The sequence below is a fragment of the Ictalurus punctatus genome, chromosome 2 (genome assembly GCF_001660625.3).
Source record: "Ictalurus punctatus breed USDA103 chromosome 2, Coco_2.0, whole genome shotgun sequence".
NCBI classification, from domain to species: domain Eukaryota; kingdom Metazoa; phylum Chordata; class Actinopteri; order Siluriformes; family Ictaluridae; genus Ictalurus; species Ictalurus punctatus.
In genome coordinates, this window is record NC_030417.2 from 3,022,859 (window position 1) to 3,043,835 (window position 20,977).

The 20,977-nt window shown below is 42.7% G+C and overlaps 1 protein-coding gene and 1 long non-coding RNA gene across 3 annotated transcripts in view; one reads left to right on the forward strand and one right to left on the reverse strand.

Moving 5' to 3' along the window:
- Window positions 1–217: 217 nt before the first annotated feature.
- Window positions 218–9,461, reverse strand: LOC108256166 (uncharacterized). Its single transcript, XR_001810232.3, has 3 exons — window positions 9,322–9,461; window positions 6,731–6,876; window positions 218–1,799 (listed from the first exon to the last, which is right to left on the reverse strand). It is a non-coding gene; the product is annotated as an uncharacterized LOC108256166 (long non-coding RNA).
- Window positions 9,462–9,807: 346 nt separating this feature from the next.
- Window positions 9,808–20,977, forward strand: part of LOC108256151 (prospero homeobox protein 1) — a 29,941-nt gene continuing 18,771 nt past the window's right edge. The window contains exons 1-3 of one of the 2 annotated variants that reach the window (XM_017452739.3): window positions 9,808–10,072; window positions 13,348–15,278; window positions 18,923–19,030. In XM_017452739.3, the coding sequence (XP_017308228.1) occupies window positions 13,419–15,278; window positions 18,923–19,030 (1,968 nt within the window). In that variant the 5' untranslated portion in view covers window positions 9,808–10,072; window positions 13,348–13,418. The remainder of the gene's footprint in view (window positions 10,073–13,347; window positions 15,279–18,922; window positions 19,031–20,977) is intronic. The other variant, XM_017452734.3, reaches the window with a different exon arrangement.

The following is a 20,977-nucleotide window of genomic DNA, read 5'->3' on the forward strand; positions in this document are numbered from 1 at the left end:
CTTTGAGGGAACGCTTTAAGGTTCTAAGTAGAACCCTGTCACCGAAGGTTCCTTTTTGAAAGCTAGAACCATTAACGTTGTTGTTGTTTGTTTGTATTTTCTTCAGAAAATGCAAATATTTCAAAAAAATTATTGACGATGCGATGCCAATACAAAACGCTGTTTTTGTATTGCGGTGTGAGAGCTTAATTAATCACAAACACTATTTACAACCACCTGTTTTTTAAAATTTTTATTAATTTATTTATTTATTTTAAGACTTGCGAGTAGATTCTTTTCCTCACACCCTTTTCTGGGCGTAACAAGGGTAGTGGGATCGTAAAATAATTTCTCCATCTCGTGTTCCAGAAATGTGATGTTTCCTCTATGGGGATTGCGAAGCAGTATAATCACACGTATACACACACGTACACACACACACACACACACACACACACACCTGCCCGCATTGTTCAATCAAGTCTGGCACACGACAGGAAATGAGTGTTTGCATCCTCCACTTAAGTGCCCCTTTCCTCCCATGATGACATCACAGGGAACAGGAAGTCGTTGGAATGGAAACCCCCCTCCCCCACTTTAAGGGTCCGAGCGAGACGACCACATGCGCCGTGACCCCCCGCACAGATGCGGTCCTACGAAAGGCGCTGTGAGGGGGGAAAGAGAAGGAAGGAGATGGTTGGATGGATGGATGGAACGGGGGGACAGAAGGGGCCGAGGGGAAGCTCGGAGCGCTCCTGGTGGGCCGCGGGGGGCAGGATGTTATGGTTTATTCAGCGTTTAATGTGGGCGTTTCCGACAAGGTGCAGAGTGCCCTCCTCGCCACAGAACGGGAGATTTATGACAGTGATGGCTGACGGCTCGCTTCTCCAGAGTGTGCGTGTGTGTGTGTGTGTGTGTGTGATCGTCAGGGTACTTTTTGCCTCTGCATCTGTATATACTGTACAGTATGTGTGTGTATCCGTGTTCTTGGCAGAATCCACTTCCACTTGCTCTGAGGGTCAGTAGTAGCGGTCGCTTCAAACCTGGCCTTGAGGATGAGGATGTCACCTCAGTCAAACTTCAGAGCTGGAAAGTTTTAAAAACAGCACATGAGGTCTGTACGTGACCTCTGACCCCACTTTAAAGTCTGCACTTAGCACAATAGCGCAGCCGGCTAATATGGTCTGGCAACCTGCTACGGTGGGTGATTAAGCCAACAGGTAGAGGCGTGCAGCTCTGACCCCGTGTTTTTATCTTGACCGCAGCCCCCCCGCTGGGCCTCCCATAAAAGTGTCGTCTGGCCCGTAATGCGTTTTCCACCGGGGCATTGCACACTGATTTTGGCCGGGGCCTTGATTGATTTTTATAGCCCTGAGACTTTGTTATTGGAAGATATCTTAGCGGCTCCTCGTGATCTCGCTCTTGCAGCGCCGGTTAAATGAAACAGATGCAACGCGCCCGGCCGCCCGGCCGCCCGCCCACTTTCCCCCCTGGGGGGCGATTGGAAACTGCGCCGAACGGAATCAGCGTCAGTACAAACGCACCGGGCCTTATCTCTGTTATTCCATCGTCTAACATCTTTTTAAGCTCACGGACAGTGGGGAGAGCGTGAGGCGGGTCAGAGAGGTGGTGCGTCCGCGTCGTCCAGATGTAGCAAAAAGCACCTATATTTGGATGTTTTGGAGATGAGGTCGGTCAGAGAGGAGCGCTCGGCCTTTAGAACCGGACTGTTCCAGTGAGACGCTGCCGGGGAGGGGTCAGAGGAGCGGCTCACTAACCGGCCTCGCTCAGCAGCCGTGGATGAACACCTCACTGACATTCTGCATGACAAAAACAACAAGTGTCTCCCTGTTATAAACTTTTTTTTTTTTTTTGGGGGGGGGGTTATACCACAAACTGACTATATTTAGTCTAATTATATCTGAAAGTGAGCTGTGTAACTGCAGTTTGAAACACTAAATTCAGCCTATTTGAATAAAGTAAGAAAGCGATATATAAACGTTTGTTTGTTTGTTGTGAATTTGCATTGAAGTTTTTATTTGTTTTTCCCACAAAGTGATTAAAGTGATTGGATAAGTCTAATTATATCGGAACGTGAACTCTTTTCCCTCTGTGGAACTCTAAATTCAGCCTTAAAACATACGAACAAACAAACAAGTAAATAATTAATAAAGTTTTACTTTTTTTTTTTTTTTTTTACATTTTATTTTTCATTTCTTGATACCGTGAAGTGACAAGATGTTGTCTTTTTTTTTTTTTTTATCTGAAAGTGACCCGTTTAACCTCAAGCGCAAAACTCTTTTGCAAACAAACAAACAAACAAACAAACAAATAAATCATACACTCAGACAAACTACATTTTTTTCTTTTATTTAATCTTTTTTATTTGTGCAATCTCAACGTGACCTGGTTAACCTCAACCTCAAACCTGCTTTGCAAGCAAACAAACAAGTAAACAAATATATCATATACTCAAACAAACTTTTTTTTTAAATTTTTATTTCATTTGATCTTTTTATTTGTTCAATCTGAAACTGACCTGTTTTTACCTAAAATTCTCTGAAAAACAATACGCTTTGTTTGAAAGTTATCTATTTATTTATTTATTTTGTATTTCTTTTCTTTTTTTCCTTTTACCACAAATTGATGAAATATTTTTAACCTCAAACTAGAACACTACATTCAGCCTCTTGTTCTAAACAAACAAACAAACAAACAAACAAACCACATAACACAAACAAGACGGTTTTTTTAAAAACCTTTTTTTTTTTATTTAAAATTCAGTTGACTTTTTTTTTTTTTTTTTTTTTAAAGTGACCTATTCAACCTCGATCCGTGTCACTTAATTAGGCCTCATGTAAACAAACAAAACAAACACAATACAATTAATCAACTCAGTAAAACACAATACAAATGCGGGGCTTTACTCAGAACTGTGAAGCTATTTATAATCCTATTGTAAAGGAGGAATTGGGATCTATTTATTTATTTATTTATTTATTTATTTATTTATTTATTTATTTATTTATTTTAATTTGGAAGGTTGTTTTTTTTTTTTTTCCAGAAGGCACATGTTTATGGCCTTCACATGAACTGTAATGACCTTTCAATAACGTCACACCCAGCGAGAGAGGGAGATAGAGAGATAGAAAAGGGGAGGAAGAGTGAGGCGAGAGAGAGAGAGAGCGAGAGAGAATGGAAAATTAAAAGGAAGGGAGAGAGGAGAGAAAGAAAGGAAGGGTGAGGATGAGAGCGAGAGAGAGAGAGAGAGAGAGAGAGAGAGAGAGAATGAGCACGAGAGCTCTTTGGCAACATCAGGCCCTATTTTAAGCCTCTGTGATAAGGCCACACTGAGAAGGTGCTTGGCTGTTGTCTCTGAGCTGTTGTCGGGTTTACGTTGAGGCCTTCTACCCCAGCGTCCCCGTCTCAGCGCTGCCCTGGTGTGTTTTCGGTGTCTGAAGAGTAAATTGCACTCGAAAGAGCAGTGACAATAAATCACCATATTGAGTATCTTAAACTCCGCCCGGGAACGCATTAAATCTGCACGTATTTACGTATTCATATCGGAACGCTTGCGACATGTTTAGTGATTCTGGTGCTACGCTGTTACTTGGCGCCGTAGTAGTGTAGCGCAGTTACGACGCCGTTTAACAGCAGAACAAACGTCAACAATAACCGTCACTTAAAAACAAAACAAAAACCACCTCCTTTTCTCAATCAGCAATGTCCAGTGGCGTTCGATAACGCATCAATGAGAACGCGATGCAGTTATACGATACGGCGATACGATACCCGGTTACTTAGCGAGCTACGAGACGGCGCCGGTATTAGCATGAAAGTTTGGAAACTGGACAGAAGAAAGGACTAAAGCGCTGCCGCAGTATCACCGATACACAGTCGATTCCAGCTTTCCGTTTGAACTCTGCTTAGGAAATCTTGTCGTCTTTCCAAAATGTCCAAGTGTCCAAGTCTGGTTCATCCATCCATCCATCCATCCATCCGTCCATCTTCTATATCGCTAATCCTTCAGGGCCATGTTGAACCTGGAGCCTATCGGGCACAAGGCGGGGTATAATCTGGACAGGGTGCCAATCCATTGCAGAGCACGATCACATACACATTCGCACACTAGGGACACTTTGGAAATGCCAACCAGCCTGCCGTGCACATGTCTGGACCACAGCACACCTTCAGAGGTCTTATGGAGTCCACGCCTCAACGGATCTACACGGTATCAGTCAGGCGGTTTTAACGATATCAATTAACGACGATGTATTACGTATTAATTAAGGTATATTCGTTCCAATGGAACATTATCGTCGGCTTCTTTATAAAAATCTCGCAGATGAAATGACATCACTTCTGACTTTCTTCTCAAGACTCCTCCTACAAGCTCGCGTCCAAATTCGGTCAATTTTTCTACATCGCAGACCGTTAGCTGCATGGAATCCGTAGCTGGAATATTAAAGGAGCGGACCACGGACACCGGACGCGTCCTGCCTAGTCGATTACGTCTGCCTGAGACGTTAACCGTGTACGTTTGATTCTCCTTGAAATCGTTCCTTCCGTTCCGTCCGTCTACCAGTAATCTAGTGTGGAGAAATGCTGGAGCTTCACCTCGTGAGATTTAAAGAACAGACGTGAGAACCCGAGGAAACGCTCAGAAGCGCGAGAGCAAGTGTGATGAAAGCAGCACACAGAACAGTGTCTGATAAAGATCAGAGATCAGGAGACCATCTGCTTTTGTGTGTGTGTGTGTGTGTGTGTGTGTGTGTGTGTGTGTGTGTGTGTGTGTGTGTGTGTGTGTGTGTGTGTGTGTTTCCTTTTATCCAGTGCATGTGAGCTGTAGAGATAAACAGCTAGTTGGGCATCGAGATCATTGGACATTATAACCACCACCACCACCCTCATTCCCCCTCCCCCTCCCCCTCCTCCTCCCCAACACTCACACACACACACACACACACACACACACACACACACACACACACACACACACACACACTATAACTTCGAAACTAATGAGTGGTACGAATGGGCCATGAAATGAGCATCAGTCAGCCAGCCCTTGAAGAACATCTCTTTCTTTCTCTTCTACACACACACACACACACACACACACACACACACACACACACCCTCTGCTTCTCATTTATCTGATTTAGAGGCCCGCAGGGATGGCTGGAGGCTGTGTTTGGAGCTAAACTGGCAGTGCCACATGGTGCCAGCTCCAAAGGTCCTCCCTCTGGCCCACCACGTGTCTCTCAGTCATGACCTTTGACCCACACGAGAGGAGAAACTGTCCCTTTAAACACACACGCTTACACACACTCACACTGCATATCACAAGCTCTGAGTACACCTCACTTGTATCCTCCCCTCTGTTTACCTAAAAAAACGTATTCGTTTGTTTTTTTTTCCACATACATGTCGGCCTTATAGACACATCAGACAAACACGTACATATTTGTGGCTTTTGTTTTCATGTCCCATTGTTGTATAGGAAATGAAAACTAAATTCAGAATGTGTGTGTGTGTGTGTGTATGTGTGTGTGTGTGTGTGTGGTAGTTAGCAGGTACTTGCTCAAAAGGAACATCGCTTTTAGATAAAAGGCATTGCAATAGACTGTAAGTCTTGTTAATAAAAATGATCTATCTATCTATCTATCTATCTATCTACATATAATGATATAATATGTCTATATACCGATATCCGAAGAAACCTTTATCATTATATAAGTATGCCTACATAGCAGTAATATCTATACCTGTATGTTTATACCCGCAGGCCTATTTAACAATGCTCCAGTCTCTAGACCTTATCCCTATATCTATATATCTTTGTCTCTATGATAATCTCTATACAATGCATATGTCTGTACCTTTCTACATGCATGTCTACATAACAATGCTCATCTCTCTACACTTTATTCCTCTGTCCTTACACCAATACTTTTCATGTCTATATAACAATAATCCATTTCCCAAAGCTAGCTCACAATATCTGTACCATTATCCATATGTACGCATGTCTATGTAACAATGCCTCTATCTCTACCTTATTCTCATAGCTGTGTACCAATGCTTATAGTCATACCTTTTGCCTATATCCTTTTCTTAATGGTACTAACTTCATCTCTCTGTATGCATACCGTCATAACAAATCCTACGATCTCTATATTAATCCTACGTCTATATATATCGTGATCTGGACCATACACATGCCTATACACATAGCGATGTCTATAGCTTATTCCTATACCTGTATATTAATATTCCTAGTTATGTTATTCCTAGATCTATATAACAATATACAGCCTGCATAATCTTAATATTTAGACATGTGGCCTTATATATGCATCTCTCTCTCTCTCTCTCTCTCTCTCTCTCTCTCTCTCTATATATATATATATATATATATATATATATATATATATATATATATATATATATATATATGATATGTATATATCAATATTCTTCTTATCATCTATAGCTGTGCTGTGTACATGTATGCACGTGAAGACAGCATATCTACATATGTATGTGTTATGTAGATATACAAATGAGCTTTGGGTTTCATTAAGAAACGATTTGTGCATCTGAGATTATGGATAATATTGCAGCACGCGCTAAATATGTCTTATTAGTATACTTCTACTACTACTACCACTACTTCTAATAATAATAATAATAATAATAATAGTAATAATAATAATAGTAATAGTAATAATAGTAAAATGTCACCCACATTAACTGGGTCGCGTGAAGGGCCTCTGCGCGCGCGCGTGGCCATCTCCTGTACAATCCCGCACACACACAGTTCACCGACAGCAGGATGGACGGCACGAGCCGCGCGCCTCTGCACGCTTCTGGAGAGGTGGAAGCGCGTCAAAGCTGAACACACACACACACACACACACACACACACACACACACACACGAGAACCCGTATGTCAAAATAGCACATAGTTAGCACAGGTGACGTACTATTTTGACATATGATAGTATACGCGGTTTGGGGTTTGGGACGCAGGCGTCCTCGTTATCTCCCTGGACTTCTCTCTCATTTTTCCCCCGTTTCCGGAAAACACCTCTCTCTCTCTCTCTCTCTCTCTCTCTCTCTCTCTCTCTCTCTCTCTCTTTTTGCTGTCTGCTTTTAATGTCCCCATGTAATGTGTGTTTTCCAGCCGATGCGCACCAGAGCAGCAGCCTGGGAGCTGGGAGGGACGGGATGCAAAAAAAGGGCCAGAGAGAGAGAGAGAGAGAGAGAGAGAGAGAGAGAGAGAGAGAGAGAGAGAGAGGGGAGCAGGACACCTGTTTTGGGAAAAAAAAAAAAACAACCAAAAAAAAAAAAAAAAAACATGGGGACACTCCAAAAGTTTGCTGACTTCGCGAGCAATTCATTCGTCCTCAAAAACACTTGCTTGCGACATGGAAAAGAGACGCGCCTTTCCTTTTTGGCAGGAGTGGATCCCGAAACAGCGGGGGTGGAGGTGGGGATGGGGGGGGGCAGCAGTTTAGGAGTGGAGCGCTAAATAGGGGGCATTACATTTTGCTCTGTGAATCAATTCATCGCCCACTGAAGATGTTTTGGCACGGGATACACACTCTGCGTAACGGCGCAACAATTTACGCACATGCTTTTTTCCCCCCCATCATCATCATCATCATTATTATTATTATTATTATTATTATTATTATTATTATTATTATTATTGCACTACTACAACTAATAGTAGTATTTACTACGACACTTTAATTCGACACTTCAAATTGTTCAATTCAATTCAATTCAGTCGCTTTTACTGTCCTTCAAATCGAATCATTCTTGTTGCATCTCGAAGACAGAAGACAGAAGATATCTGCTCAGCTTCATAGACACATTTTGATTTCATTTCAAACCAGTCGCTTAGGTGAAATGAAGTGCTGATGAATAATGAAACAGTCGGCTTCTGAGATTATGACAAATAATCTACATAAGAAATTAAATTAGAAGGGAACTCTGCAGCACGCCGGTTAATACATGTGCAGTAAAGGATATATTTATTTCGTTGTTTTGGTGCTCATTTGTAAACGCGCAACAATTTTAAATAATAATAAAGACCTCGGATAAATATGTTGAATATAATATAATATAATATAATATAATATAATATAATATAATATAATATAATATAAAACATCGTTTGATCCTCTGGAATTTCCGACATCCGGTTTTTTTTTTTTTCGGATTGATTTGAAAAATAAACGACCACGCTATCTGATCTAAAAAAAAAAAAAAATTAAAAAAAAAGAAAAGAAAGAAAGAAAAAAAAATACATAACCATAAACCCTGGCAAGTTTTCTTTTTAATGTTCAAACCAGGTTTGCATTCATGCTTTCAAACAAATGCGCAAAATGCGGTATGGGTCATAAATTATTTTGCAGTCGGGTAACACTTTCTGGACACTTTGTAATGGTCAGAGAGAGAGAGAGAGAGAGAGAGAGAGAGAGAGAGAGAGAGAGGTGAAAGATTAGGAGGTGGAAATTTGAGACGGCGCAATAACAAGCAGGCGCAAATAAGACTTTTTCATCGGCACGCATTCCCATTCGAGCTGTCTTTCCTCCTCCAAAAAACAACAACATTGTACAAAATAAACACAACAACACACCATCCAACAGCACCAAAAACAAATTGACATTCTTGACCCCCGTCAGCAGATTTTCCTAAGGAGTTAATCCTGTACGGATGAATAAAAGTTCTCAGAAGACGTCAGAGATTATTTGCACATTATTTGCACACGAAAAAAAAAAAAAAAAAGCCCTAAAGGAAGTCGTCAGACTGAAAACTAAAGTTTTCTAGGAAGACGTGTATATTTTGTAAGGATGGATTCTCTTGAGAGATTTATACACACTAAGAGCAGGTTTAAAAGGAACCAGGAACCGTGTTGAGATCATACACACTCAGAAACCAGAAACGAGGACGAGCTGGTTCTCTCAAGCGCGTGGACCCTCAAACAGAATCCGGTCCATTTATGCACTTTAAATGTTTATTAAATATTCACTATGTCAGAATTTTCACTAGCCTCTATATCCAATGAGCGAGCTGTTTATTTATTCATTATTATTATTATTATTATTATTATTATTATTATTATTATTATTTACTTTTATGTTTTTAGAATAGGGCTGTTGTTGAGTTTTCCAATAATGACGCAAATAATGTTTGTTTTTGCACCACGCGCACTTAATGATTAAATATGAATGATTAATCATGACAAGCTGTAACAATTAATCGAATCACTTTTATTTCAAAAAAAAAAAAAAAAAAAAAAAAAAAAAAAGCAAAACAATCCTTACAGGTCCTGTCCCCCTTTTTTCCCTCGATGATTTGTCAGGTAGGGGTGTTTTCTTTCCTTTCCTTTTTTTCTTTTTTTTTTTCTCTCTCTCCAAGTCCTCAGAGCGCACCGAGTTCCTCGCGAGCCACCGTCCGCGGTTCTTATTGGTAGGCGCGCGGTTACATCACAATGGCCGATTGTGACGCGGAGGTTCTTTCCTGTTTCCTTCGGCCGCGTCTTTAAGTGGGTGCCTGCAGTCGGAGGAGCGCGTGCAGAGAGCGCTTCTTCTTCTCCTCCTCCTTCTTCTCAGTCTGCTTCTGCTTCCTCTTCTCGCGCTACTTGTTCTTCACTACCGCACCGAACAGCCGGCGCGCGCTCCCGGACACCCCGAGACACGCACTGAGCCGGAGACACGCACAACCACACGCTCCGTATTCCATAGAGGAGAAGAAATCTCTCGTGTTTTTTTTTTTTCCCCCTGTATGTGTGTGTGTGTGTGTCGTGTTCACTCTTTTTTCTCACACTCATCTCTCTCTCTCTCTCTCTCTCTCTCTCTCTCTCTCTCTCTCTCTGACACACACATACACGCACACACTCATTTCCCACGCGCGTCGCTCGCTCCCGTTACTCGGGTAGAATATTTTGTCGCGCGGTTTTGATCTTTCTTTAAATTTAAAAAAAAAAAAAAAAAAAAAGAAGAAGAAAAATAGAGAGAGAGAGAGAGAGAGAGAAGAGGACGTTTCCAATTCCATTTCACGCGCGATTTTACAGAGGTAAGTGCCGCTTTGTTGAATATTTTTGTCTGTTGGGTCTTATAATGAAATTTCAAGCACAAAATAAATCCTGGATGAAAGATGATGATGATGATGATGAAGAAGAAGAAGAAGAAGAAGAAGAAGAAGAAGAAAACTAAGTGTGGAGTGCACTTAAGGCGCAGCGTTCTCCGAAATCTGAATGCAGGAAGAAGTTTAGATGAAAACAATGCTTCACGTGCTGTATGCGCACCGAAATCTGAATGGTTATTATTATTATTATTATTATTATTATTATTATTATTATTATTATTATTATTATTATTTATTTATTTACTTTTCCCCAGAGAGTGTTGGACATGTTCTCTGCCTACACGCCGTATTAGTCCCCCCGTTACGCGTACCCCTTCTCCCCGCTGCGTGTTTTTATCCGCACGCGCGCCGCATTTCTGCGCGTGTATTTATTTATTTATTTATGTTATGTTATGTTATGTTATGTGATGTTCTGCGCAGTTCTCTCAGAGTTCTCACGGTGCGCCGATCCGATCCGTCCCCGTCTCTCCCCTGAGATCGCTCTGTCTGCACCCGTTCAAGCTCACTTCAGTTCAATCCCCCTGTGGGGTTAGTGTCTGGGTCGGGGTTAGTCACTTCATCACACACACACACACACACACACACTTTGATCCCATATCCGTGCTGAGATTCTAAACGGTGATGTTCTTACGCATCTGATTCAAACCCAGAATTGGATTAGTGGATCTTAAGAGTGTTGCACTTATTGTGTGTGTGTGTGTGTGTGTGTGTGTGTGTGTGTGTGTGTGTGTGTGTTTAAATCATATTCAACTCATTTGCTCCTTGCAAACTATCCAGTGTCGTTTGTTGATTGTTTCTCCTTCTTCTTCTTCTTCTTCTTCTTCTTCTTCTTCTTCTTCTTCTTCTTCTTCTTCCCTCCTTCTTTATGCAATGTTTGTCAGTTTCAATAAACGCGACCGAGAGGAAGTTGGAAGTTCTCGTCCACTGTCTTAGTTCCTCGTTCGTAATTCCGTGAAATGTTTGCGCGCTGTGCGCATGCGCCGACTGGGAGACAGGTGCGCCGTGACGAAAGACAGGTGCTGGAAGCCGCCTCGCGCCTGATAAAGGACAACATCGAGCCTTTTTTTTTTTTTTTTTTAATATATATAAGCGCCGTCTTGTTTTCTTGTGCGTAAATCGACGACCTTCGCCTTCATCCATCCGTCCGTCCGTCCGTCCGTCCGTCACCCGTCTGTTATATCGCAAGTGTTTCTCCTGGGGAGGAAAAAGAGTGGTGATAGATTGCACGCGTCCCAAACGGAACTGTTCTTATTTTCTAAAGTGCCGCTTTGTAATCCTTTTTTTTTTTTTAATCATTTTTATTTATTTATTTATTTATTTATTTATTTATTTATTTATTGCGTAATTTATTTATTTATTTATTTTTCATATGGGGAAAAAATACAAGAATGAAATGTTTCTGAGGAAATGCGCTGCTGTGGGATGTGGTACAGCTCCAGAATCAAGTTTGGACTGTTTGTCTATCAACCCGATTATTGCCTTCTTAGAGAAAATTAAAATAAATGCTTAAAGCAAAAAAAAAAAAAAAAGAGAGAGAGCTTGAGAGAGAGAAAGAAATGGAGAGAGAGAGAGAGAGAGAGAGAGAGAGAGAGAGAGAGAGAAAGAGAGGACATTATGTTAGGATTCTAAAGTCGTGAGGACTTTAGTTTACATAAACAGTGCACTAGTAACTCATATCCGAGACTTTATTCTGTTGGATAATCTCATGTATGGTCACGTGGGTGGTCATTTACCTCTATTTCATTTTATTAATTATTATTTTTATATCTTGATTAAAATGCTTTTTTTTTTAAATACAGTAAATTATTCCTTTCTATAAGTAGCAACTACATACACTCTTACACTGAGGGTCTTCCACAGGAGCGAACAATGTTTTGCTCTTGTCCCCCCCCCCCAAAAAAAATAAATAATAATAAATAAATAAATAAATAAATAAATATCAAATATAGTACATTGTTTATAAAAAAAAAAATTCTAGTTCATCCTGTTAAAAAGAATCTCATTCATCTCCCTTTATTGCTACAAAAAACTGTCATACTGAACATCTGAACATCACCTTTTTATTATTTATTTCTTAATGGAATATATATATATATATATATATATATATATATATATATATATATATATATATATATATATATATATATATATACACACACACACATTATATATACATGCACACATAGGCCTATACATGTGTGTGTATATATATATAAACACACAGTGACACATTTAAAGATCTCATAAGCATACAGGATAGATAAAACAAAATAAAAACTTATTAAAAACTTATAATTTTTTTTTTATTCATGAAAAATATATCCTAAAATACATCAGTCAAATAGGCCACATGCAAACTCATATGTGCGCTTTGTTTAAATAAAAGAACAGCACAATGATAACCTTGATAACCAATGCCATATTTTTTCTTTTATGATATTATATGATTTTCTTTCCCTCCTCCATATGTTTTTTATACGCCTTCACCAATCTAATCCCAGACAAATGAGGACAGTAGAAAGGCGATTAACATAATTTTATGCAGATTTTAGTTATTGTCGTCGTCGTCGTCGTCGTTGTTTTCATGCGAAGCGACAATTGTTGCTTTGTTTTTGTTACTAGGGCAGTGTACACAATGTAGGACTTTGCTCATGTATGCAAAGCTGAGGTGTTAACCCCCCACCCCCACCCCCCCTCACCCATCCGCACCCACCCACCACCGTACACCCATTTTCTCTCGGCTTATACTTCCTGCTCCAGTGTTCTGACCAAATTTAATCAAATTTCCCGTTTGCAAATGCGTATGTTCAGGATAATTTACGACAGACCAGCTTCATCTTACGCAGACTTATTTAAGACGTGTTCAAATTTCGACTGAAGGAGACGTCGTAAATATAAAAATATCATATTCAGCAAACAAGTCTACGATAAACTCAGTGGGAAAATAATATTCTGGATTCGCTGTGGGTTTTTTTTTTAATATTATTGTGAACAAAGAACAATATATTTACAATTATTATATTGCAATTTTACACGCTATACAGGTGATACCTCTAATCCAGACTCCCATATTTAGAGAGTGGATTTAAACATTGACAATTAAACAATTAAAAAATGTTAAATTGTCCAAGTTATCATTTATTACAATTAAAAGGATACTGATCGACCATGTTTTGTGATTTTGTTCCCCTTCCTTTAAGCAGGTCACTGGAATTTACCAAAAGAGTGTGAGCCCTGGCCTTTGAGAAATGGCTCAATAGTAGCACCAGGGATGCCGGACCATGACAGTGAGTCCCTCCTAAACCGACAGACCAAAAGAAGACGAGTGGACATCGGCGTGAAGAGAACCGTGGGCTCGACCTCCACGCTGACATCAGCAACTTCTACTGACTTCATTGCCAGCCGCACATCAAAATCCGCAATCATCTTCGGGGCCATGAACACCCATCATAGCGGAGAGCAGGACCTGCTGGAGTGTCAAGGGGTGCAGCTTGGACACGGGGACTCAAATGAGACCAAGTCCAATGTGCTCCGGAAGCTTCTCAAGAGGTCCAACTCGTACGAGGACGCGATGATGCCTTTTCCCGGCGCTACCATCATCTCACAGCTGTTAAAGAGCAACATGGCAAAAAACGGAGGAGGGGGAGGAATAGAGTCGGGGTTCCCTAGTAGTGCTCTCTCCAGCACAGGATCCGAGGTGCCCCAAGAGGACGCGTGCAGTAACTCATCCCAGGAAAGCCCTCAGGAGTGTCTCTCGCCGTTCAGCCGCCCAACTCTGGGTCACTTTGACGTTGAACGACTTAATGACGAACACCTCAGAGCTAAGCGAGCTCGTGTGGAGAACATCATCCGCGGAATGAGTCACTCACCCAATGTAATGATGCCATCAAACTCCAGCTCAAGGGAACGGGAGCGGGACGGTGAAGGAGAACCTGAAGGTCCCCAGCAGCCACCCAGTCCACGAGAGGGCTATCGCGAGAACAAGCGCAAGCAGAAGCTTCCTCAACAGCAGCACAGCTTCCAGCAGTTGGTGTCAGTGCGCAAGGAGCAAAAGGTGGAGGAACGCAGGCAGCTCAAGCTGCAGCTTGAGGACATGCAGAAACAGCTGCGCCAGCTGCAAGAGAAGTTTTTTCAGATTTATGACAGCACTGACTCTGAAGGGAACGATCCAGACCATGACGGAGGGAACCTCTCCGAAGACAGTGCACGCTCCGATGCCGGGCTCATGGACGGAGATGTCGATGAGCGCCCCATGCACGATTCCACTGCTGATCGATCCGATAACGAGATGTCAGACTTGGATCCGGGACACTTTCTGGACAGAGCAAGGGCCCTGCTAAGAGAACAGGCCCTTCTGGATGGAGACAAGCCAAAAAGGGAGGGCTCGCAGAGGGGCAAAGGTCCAACCTCTATGCATGCAGAAGGCAAACAACTGGCAGAGACACTGAAGCAGGAACTGAACTCTGCCATGTCTCAGGTGGTAGACACCGTAGTGAAGGTCTTTGCGAAACCTCCGCGGCCTCTCCCGCAGGTATTCCCGCCGCTTCCTGCGCCTCAGGATCGTTTTACCGTTAACGGGGACAACCCCAATTTCCACACAACCAATCAGCGTTTGCAGTGCTTCGGAGATGTCATAATCCCCAGCCCACATGAGTCATTTGGTGGAGTCCCGCTCCCCAGTGCCAATGATCAGACAGAGGCGCTGCCTTTAGTGGTGCGGAAGTCTGCAGCTGAACATCATCACCAGTCCTCAGCAGTGGGTGCTCATGGAGGCCACCACCATCCCTCCCTCCATCCCTCTTCCCTGTCAGCCAACATGGGCTTCAGCCCACCATCTTTCCGCCACCCATTCCCCCTCCCTCTAATGGGGTACCCTTTTCAGGGCCCACTTGGTGCCCCGTCGATAGGGTACCCAGGCAAAGACAGAGGCTCACCTGATTCCATGGACCTCTCACGGGAGACCACCAGCTTACGGACCAAGATGGCGTCCAACCACCATATGGGGCACACCCGGTCCTGCTCGCCAACCCACCCAGGGAGCACAGCTGAGAGTCTGTCTCTGTCGCTCATTAAGTCAGAGTGTGGAGACCTCCAGGACATGTCTGACATCTCGCCATACCCAGGGAGTGCAATATCCTTTTCCTAGCAAATAAACGTTTTGCTTAAATTCTGCTTATAATGCTGAAAAAATCTGACGTGTCGCACTTGTTTGGAATGGCCTCATTTCCCCTAAATGTAAGAGCTGAAAGATGCTTTTAACTAGTAGACGGAGCATTTTTAAAGTGCTGCTCATTTTACCGTCTTCTGTTTAACTGTGTGCTTTTGGGTACTCAGCCCAGACCTCCACCCTTGATTCCCTGAGCGTCTTCCTATAGGCCTTTTCTTAAGTCACACTAGCTTCTCTATTTCCAACTCAAATTCATTTTTCTGTCACCTCCCATGCCTTAAGACATACATTTAAATGAGTTTAGTTCCCTCAAATTTCCATAGTTTAGATAGCCTCACGATAAGGGGATACAGACCAGGCTTTCAGGTAAACTCCTGAACATGGAACGGATCCTTGCTAACGTGCTTTGTGTTTCAGGCTACCAGTTCAGGTCACTATACATTTAATAAGCCTGGTGCTTAACCCGGATCGCCACTGAAATCCAAATTTACCTCAAAAGATTGAAGATATTTTTCGCTCCTCGGGGTATAATTTGGCGTCAACCATGACAGATGTTTTTGTTGTCAAACTTTGAGGTTCATTCGAGGACTCAAAGTCTAACCTGCTGTCTGTTTTTTATTTTATTTTTATGACTGACAGGTCCCACCTCTCTCAACCCTCATCATATCCTATTATACAAAAAAAAAAAAAAAAGACGGAGGAACAATTATCCCTCCTTTTCATTTTCCCCCCTTTTGGATTCATAAAGATCGGTCAACAACCTGAGGGCCCTCAGCTGTTGCTTGGCAGCCAAACAATCTCTCTCTTTTTTTTCTTCTGTCTCCCGCCCCCCCACCCCTTCCTTTCTTTTCTTTGAAGCAGGCATTAACAGGTGTTTGCGGCTGTATGTTTGTCTTTCATTACACTGCCTCGTCTTGTCTGCCGAGCCAAGGGCCCTACGCTCTCCACAGCCGCCCCATCAAGAAAGCGGAGCGAGAGGAATAAAGGAAAAGAGAGATGGAAAGCAATTAAAGCAATGACCATACGCGGCAGTTACTGCGTGTGTTTTATGTAGCAATTTTCAAAAATCACTCGAAATGGTTAGGCCGTGAAGAGAAAACGAAAAGAAAGAAAGAAAGAAAAAAAAAAAAAATCAAACGGCGCAGTGGAACACGATTTTATATCTCTATTGATAATTGCTAGTAACATGCGCTTATGCTAGTTCTAGTTACAAAACACAAAGCTAAAGTCACATATCTTCAAAAGAAAAGTGAACGTAGCCCTAAATTGGTACAGTAATTGGCCTAATTGAAGTTTGCTGACTTCTTACTCTTGAGCTGGCGGCGAAAACTAACAAATGATTAAAAAACGCTTCCCGATCAAGCTGATACTCAGAGGAAGCACAGGTAGGACATGGAGCTTCCTTTACAGATGGTACATCAGCTCTGGATGGAGATATGAGAGAAGGATAGACGGTAGACGCACTGGCCTGAATATAGGATCTAAGTACGCTTGAGGAAAGTGCTAGAAATGGAAACGTTATTTGGGTTTGAAATGCGCTCAAGGCATCGCAGATTCAAGATTAACTAAAGATATGAGAACGAGCGAGAGATAGAGAGAGAGAGAGAGAGAGAGAGAGAGGTGGGGGTTGGATTGGGGATTGTTTGGTTAGCCTGGGAATGGGGTTAAACTGTGAACGCTTGGGCGGAAACGGGGTTAGCGCGGACTTAGAGACGGGGGTAATAGTTCGGAAGCAATTAGGACGGGATTACGGTTCTGGTTCTGGATGGAAGACAGTTATGCGATGTTATGTTTGAGAATAGTGTTCGATTCGAGGCACGTATTGTGAAATCGCGAGCAGTGGCAGGTGAAAGTTTCCCCCAGCGTGACCACTAGGCTACTGGCGGCCAGTCTGTTTGACAGACACACAAAAGGGCCAGAGCCGGTTTCAGAAGAGGCAGGGCCGGGGAGGAGGGTGCGGAGGACTCTTTGTCTGGCAAAATCGCATAATCAGCCATTTTGTTGTGTGGCGGAGGTTAGGGCAGGAGAACGTCCTCTGCAGGAATGTCACACTCGGTGCCCGCTTCGCACTTACAATGCGTTCTTAGCTTAAATAGATTATTGATGAATGCAGAACGCATGGTGGAAAAAGTGCAGATCGGACTGAAACGCCCAGACGACTGGCCAAGCAGTTTTTCAGCTTTTCCTCCCCACGCGAAAAGAGAAAACACTGATAACCGACGCATTTGTGTCATATCTCACCTCATCTCATCTGGTCTCGTCTCGTCACGTCTCCATGAAAAAGAGTTCCTCGTCTTTTTAAATTTAACCGCCATCCCTAGCCCATAAATCACGCTTAAGTGGTCAGCTGGTGCCACATTATTATTATTATTATTATTATTATTATTATTATTAGAAGAAGAAGATCTTGAGAATCATATCACTATAAACTAAAAAAAAAAAAAAAAAAAAAGTTCAGCCTTCCATAAACACGGCTCCTATCGCCGAGTAATTAAGTGGGGGAGAAAAAAAAAAAGTGTTTAATTTCATTGTTGCGTGTTAGGCTGAAAATGTGTAACTTTTATTTGTGTTCCCGGTGATAAACTTGTCATCAGCTTTCATGTTGAAATGTAGTTTTTTGTGGTTTGTCATGATCCATTCATTCACGGCGCTGAATGAAGTAATGCTGCAAAAGAAAAGAGCAGCTTGTCCCTCTTTCATTCTCTCTGGCCTTTGTGCTCATAAAGCAAGACCAGATGGTGAGAGAAAAAGGGAGAGAGAGTGAGAGAGAGAGAGTGCGTGTGTGTGTGTGTGTGTGTGTGTGTGTGTGTGTGTGTGTGTGTTTGAGAGAGGGAGAGAGAGAGAGGGTGGGTAAGACAAAGATGCGCTTTTCCAACTAAACACCCCCCCCCCTCATCTCCCATCTCCCACCACCACCCCCCCTTTCTCTTTTTCTCTCTTTTCTCTTTTTTTCTCTCTCTCTCTCCCTCAATTATGTGAAGTACTCCACTCGTGGTTGGTCTGAATCCGCATTATCCTTGAATGTGTGCACACTTTATAAGACTTGTTTATGTTTTCGTGATTAGCCGTATTTACATGACAAACGTATCATTTTACACTCGTAGCGCGCCTTCAAAGGGACGTCTTCGCCAGCCCCCGGGCGCCACGGCCGAATCGCCGCACGCAGAAATGAAACGGTGGTGGCAGATTTGCCGTCACGATGCCACGACGAGAGCTCGGGCTTCTGAGAAAGTTCCGATATTATTTTCTAAAACGTCGACACACACGAACTGAAGCTGAGAAAGAAAAAAAACGTCCATCTTTCAGGCTTTTTGTCAGCCCCCGAGGCCTTCTCAGAAGTGCTTACCGCTGTATTTGTAGGTGCCATGCAAACGATCTCTCACTCTTTTACATCTGAAGGAGGAGGTTGGCTGAGGCTTAGGGCTTAGGGAAAGACGTTGCTCGCTTTGCCTGCGTAATGGCTTTCTCATGTAAAACTGGCTTTTCTGCGGTGGTATATTGGCCGTGACGGCGCAGCACCTTGAGTAATGATGATGACAATGGCAAGCAAATCCTGCCTGCTTTCTGCTCGGGGCTCGGCTGCTTTTCCTTAACCAGCTCATTTGCACATTCAGGAAGGGCTTTCCCCCAACCACCTGAAGAAGGCCAAGCTCATGTTCTTCTACACCAGGTACCCCAGCTCCAACATGCTCAAGATGTTCTTCTCCGACGTTAAGGTGAGTGCACCTTTAATGTTTGAGTTGTTACATGGGTTTTGGGTTGTTTTTTTGGGGGGGTTTTTTTTTGGAAAAGGAGGTGGGGAAGGGGCGACATGGTGTCGGCTTACCTCACTTGTCCAGGTGAGTTCACTTACAAACGTTGGGCAGCCCACTGGTGGCGTTAGGGAAATGTTAAATGCCACAGCTGTTGCTATTGGTCAAGGCCAGTGGAGATTAATTCGGAGGGGGAAAAAAGCATACCAGTACGAGCCAGGGCAGCTGCAAGGCAGGTAGATGAGTGGGCGGTTGGGTATTTAGACAGTAAGATGGATTGGAAAGGAGGCGGATAAGCGCATAGATTAGCAGGCAGACTATTCACTGTAAAGCACATCACGTCGAGAGGTCTGTAATCAGTTCCAATATGTAGCGCCACAACCATCTACCTTAATCAAATCAAACCCGTGAACCAGTGTGCAGTTTTAAGACTCATAAGCGATTCAACACACACACACATGTGTCATGTGCGCGCCAAACCGTGTCGCCATCTTATCCAAATGATCCGACAGACTTCCTCTTTTTACAGTTTGCCCATGGGTAACTTCTACAGAGGCAACAAACAGCGCCACGGCCGAACCTGCAATCATATCGCCGACGCCCATTTTTGCCCTCGTAAATCGTTTTTATTTCAGCGTTGTTCAACACCAAAAGCTAAGAAAACGAGCGTTTAAGACTTCGACCGTCTCGTTTTTCACAAGAGTAACAGGGTGGTGTTTATTTCTGTAGCGTAGATTTCGCAAATACGCAAAAACGTGGTCAGCTACCGTGCGTGCTAACGTCACGAGGGACGTTCTGTGATGGTAATCGTTAATTATTAACTTCGTCTGGAATTTGGGCGTAACAGGGTCGTACATTCAAAGCGAGTTTAGTCTGGGTCGGTCAATATCGGAGGGGAAAAAAAATAATCAAGGAAAACGAACCAGAACACGTTTTTTTCTTGTTCTCATGACCCGCGGGAAATTGAACACGTGACTCGTGGAACGTTCCAACTATTTCATAGGGGTGTGTGTGTCCAGGTAATATGGCCGAATAAACTATGTATGTACCTAAGCACATAAGATACGATGGATGCCTCGTAGAAAAGGACGTCTCAAGCGTGCGATGTCAATGGATTTCACATATTAATGCGAAAATAATATGATTGAAATTTAAAAAAAAAAAAATTATAATTGTTTTTTTTTTTAGAAAGTGGGCTGGCCAATTTCGATTGTGTTATTTATTCTTTAACCTTTACTTCACGTACATATTCGTAAACGTCACGTGGACGGGATAGTAACGGCTCCCTGATCGGTGGAACGGGTTAGTTAAAGTGTGTCCCTGAGTCACAATTCTAAGCTCTTATCAGCTGCACGTCTTTCACCTCGGTGCCTCTGGCCATTCCGCGTAAACAAACCGTTTCCCTATTTCCCACAAATGCTCGGCGTGGACGCATTCGGCGACCTCCGCTTTATCAAAACTCCCATCTCAAAGGGGAATCTGATTCTCGTACATATATACAGATAAACAAAAACCTTTCCCAAAGTTGATTCTTTTCTCTCTCTCTTTTTTTTTTTTTCGACTCGCACACAGTATTGACCTGACGCCGCGTGCGTTCTGCACATCGTTCACGAATAATCTCACTCCCCGCCAGTGAATTTTAAGTGCTGTAGAATCCTCAGCTCCGGCAACGCGCTCCTATAGAACACAAACGAATCATTTCTTCAAATTAAATCATCAAATTATGACATAAGGTAGGATAATGGCCCTCTGAGTGCATCCGAACCCCACAGACCGGTTTTCCATAATCCTCGCTAGCATTAAGGTTGCGCTTAATTGAACTAGATTAACATAACACCGAAACAAGGTCAAATTGTTGGCAGCATTCTCTCTGCGTGGCTTTGTTCGCGACGGCATCGCGGAACAATAGAT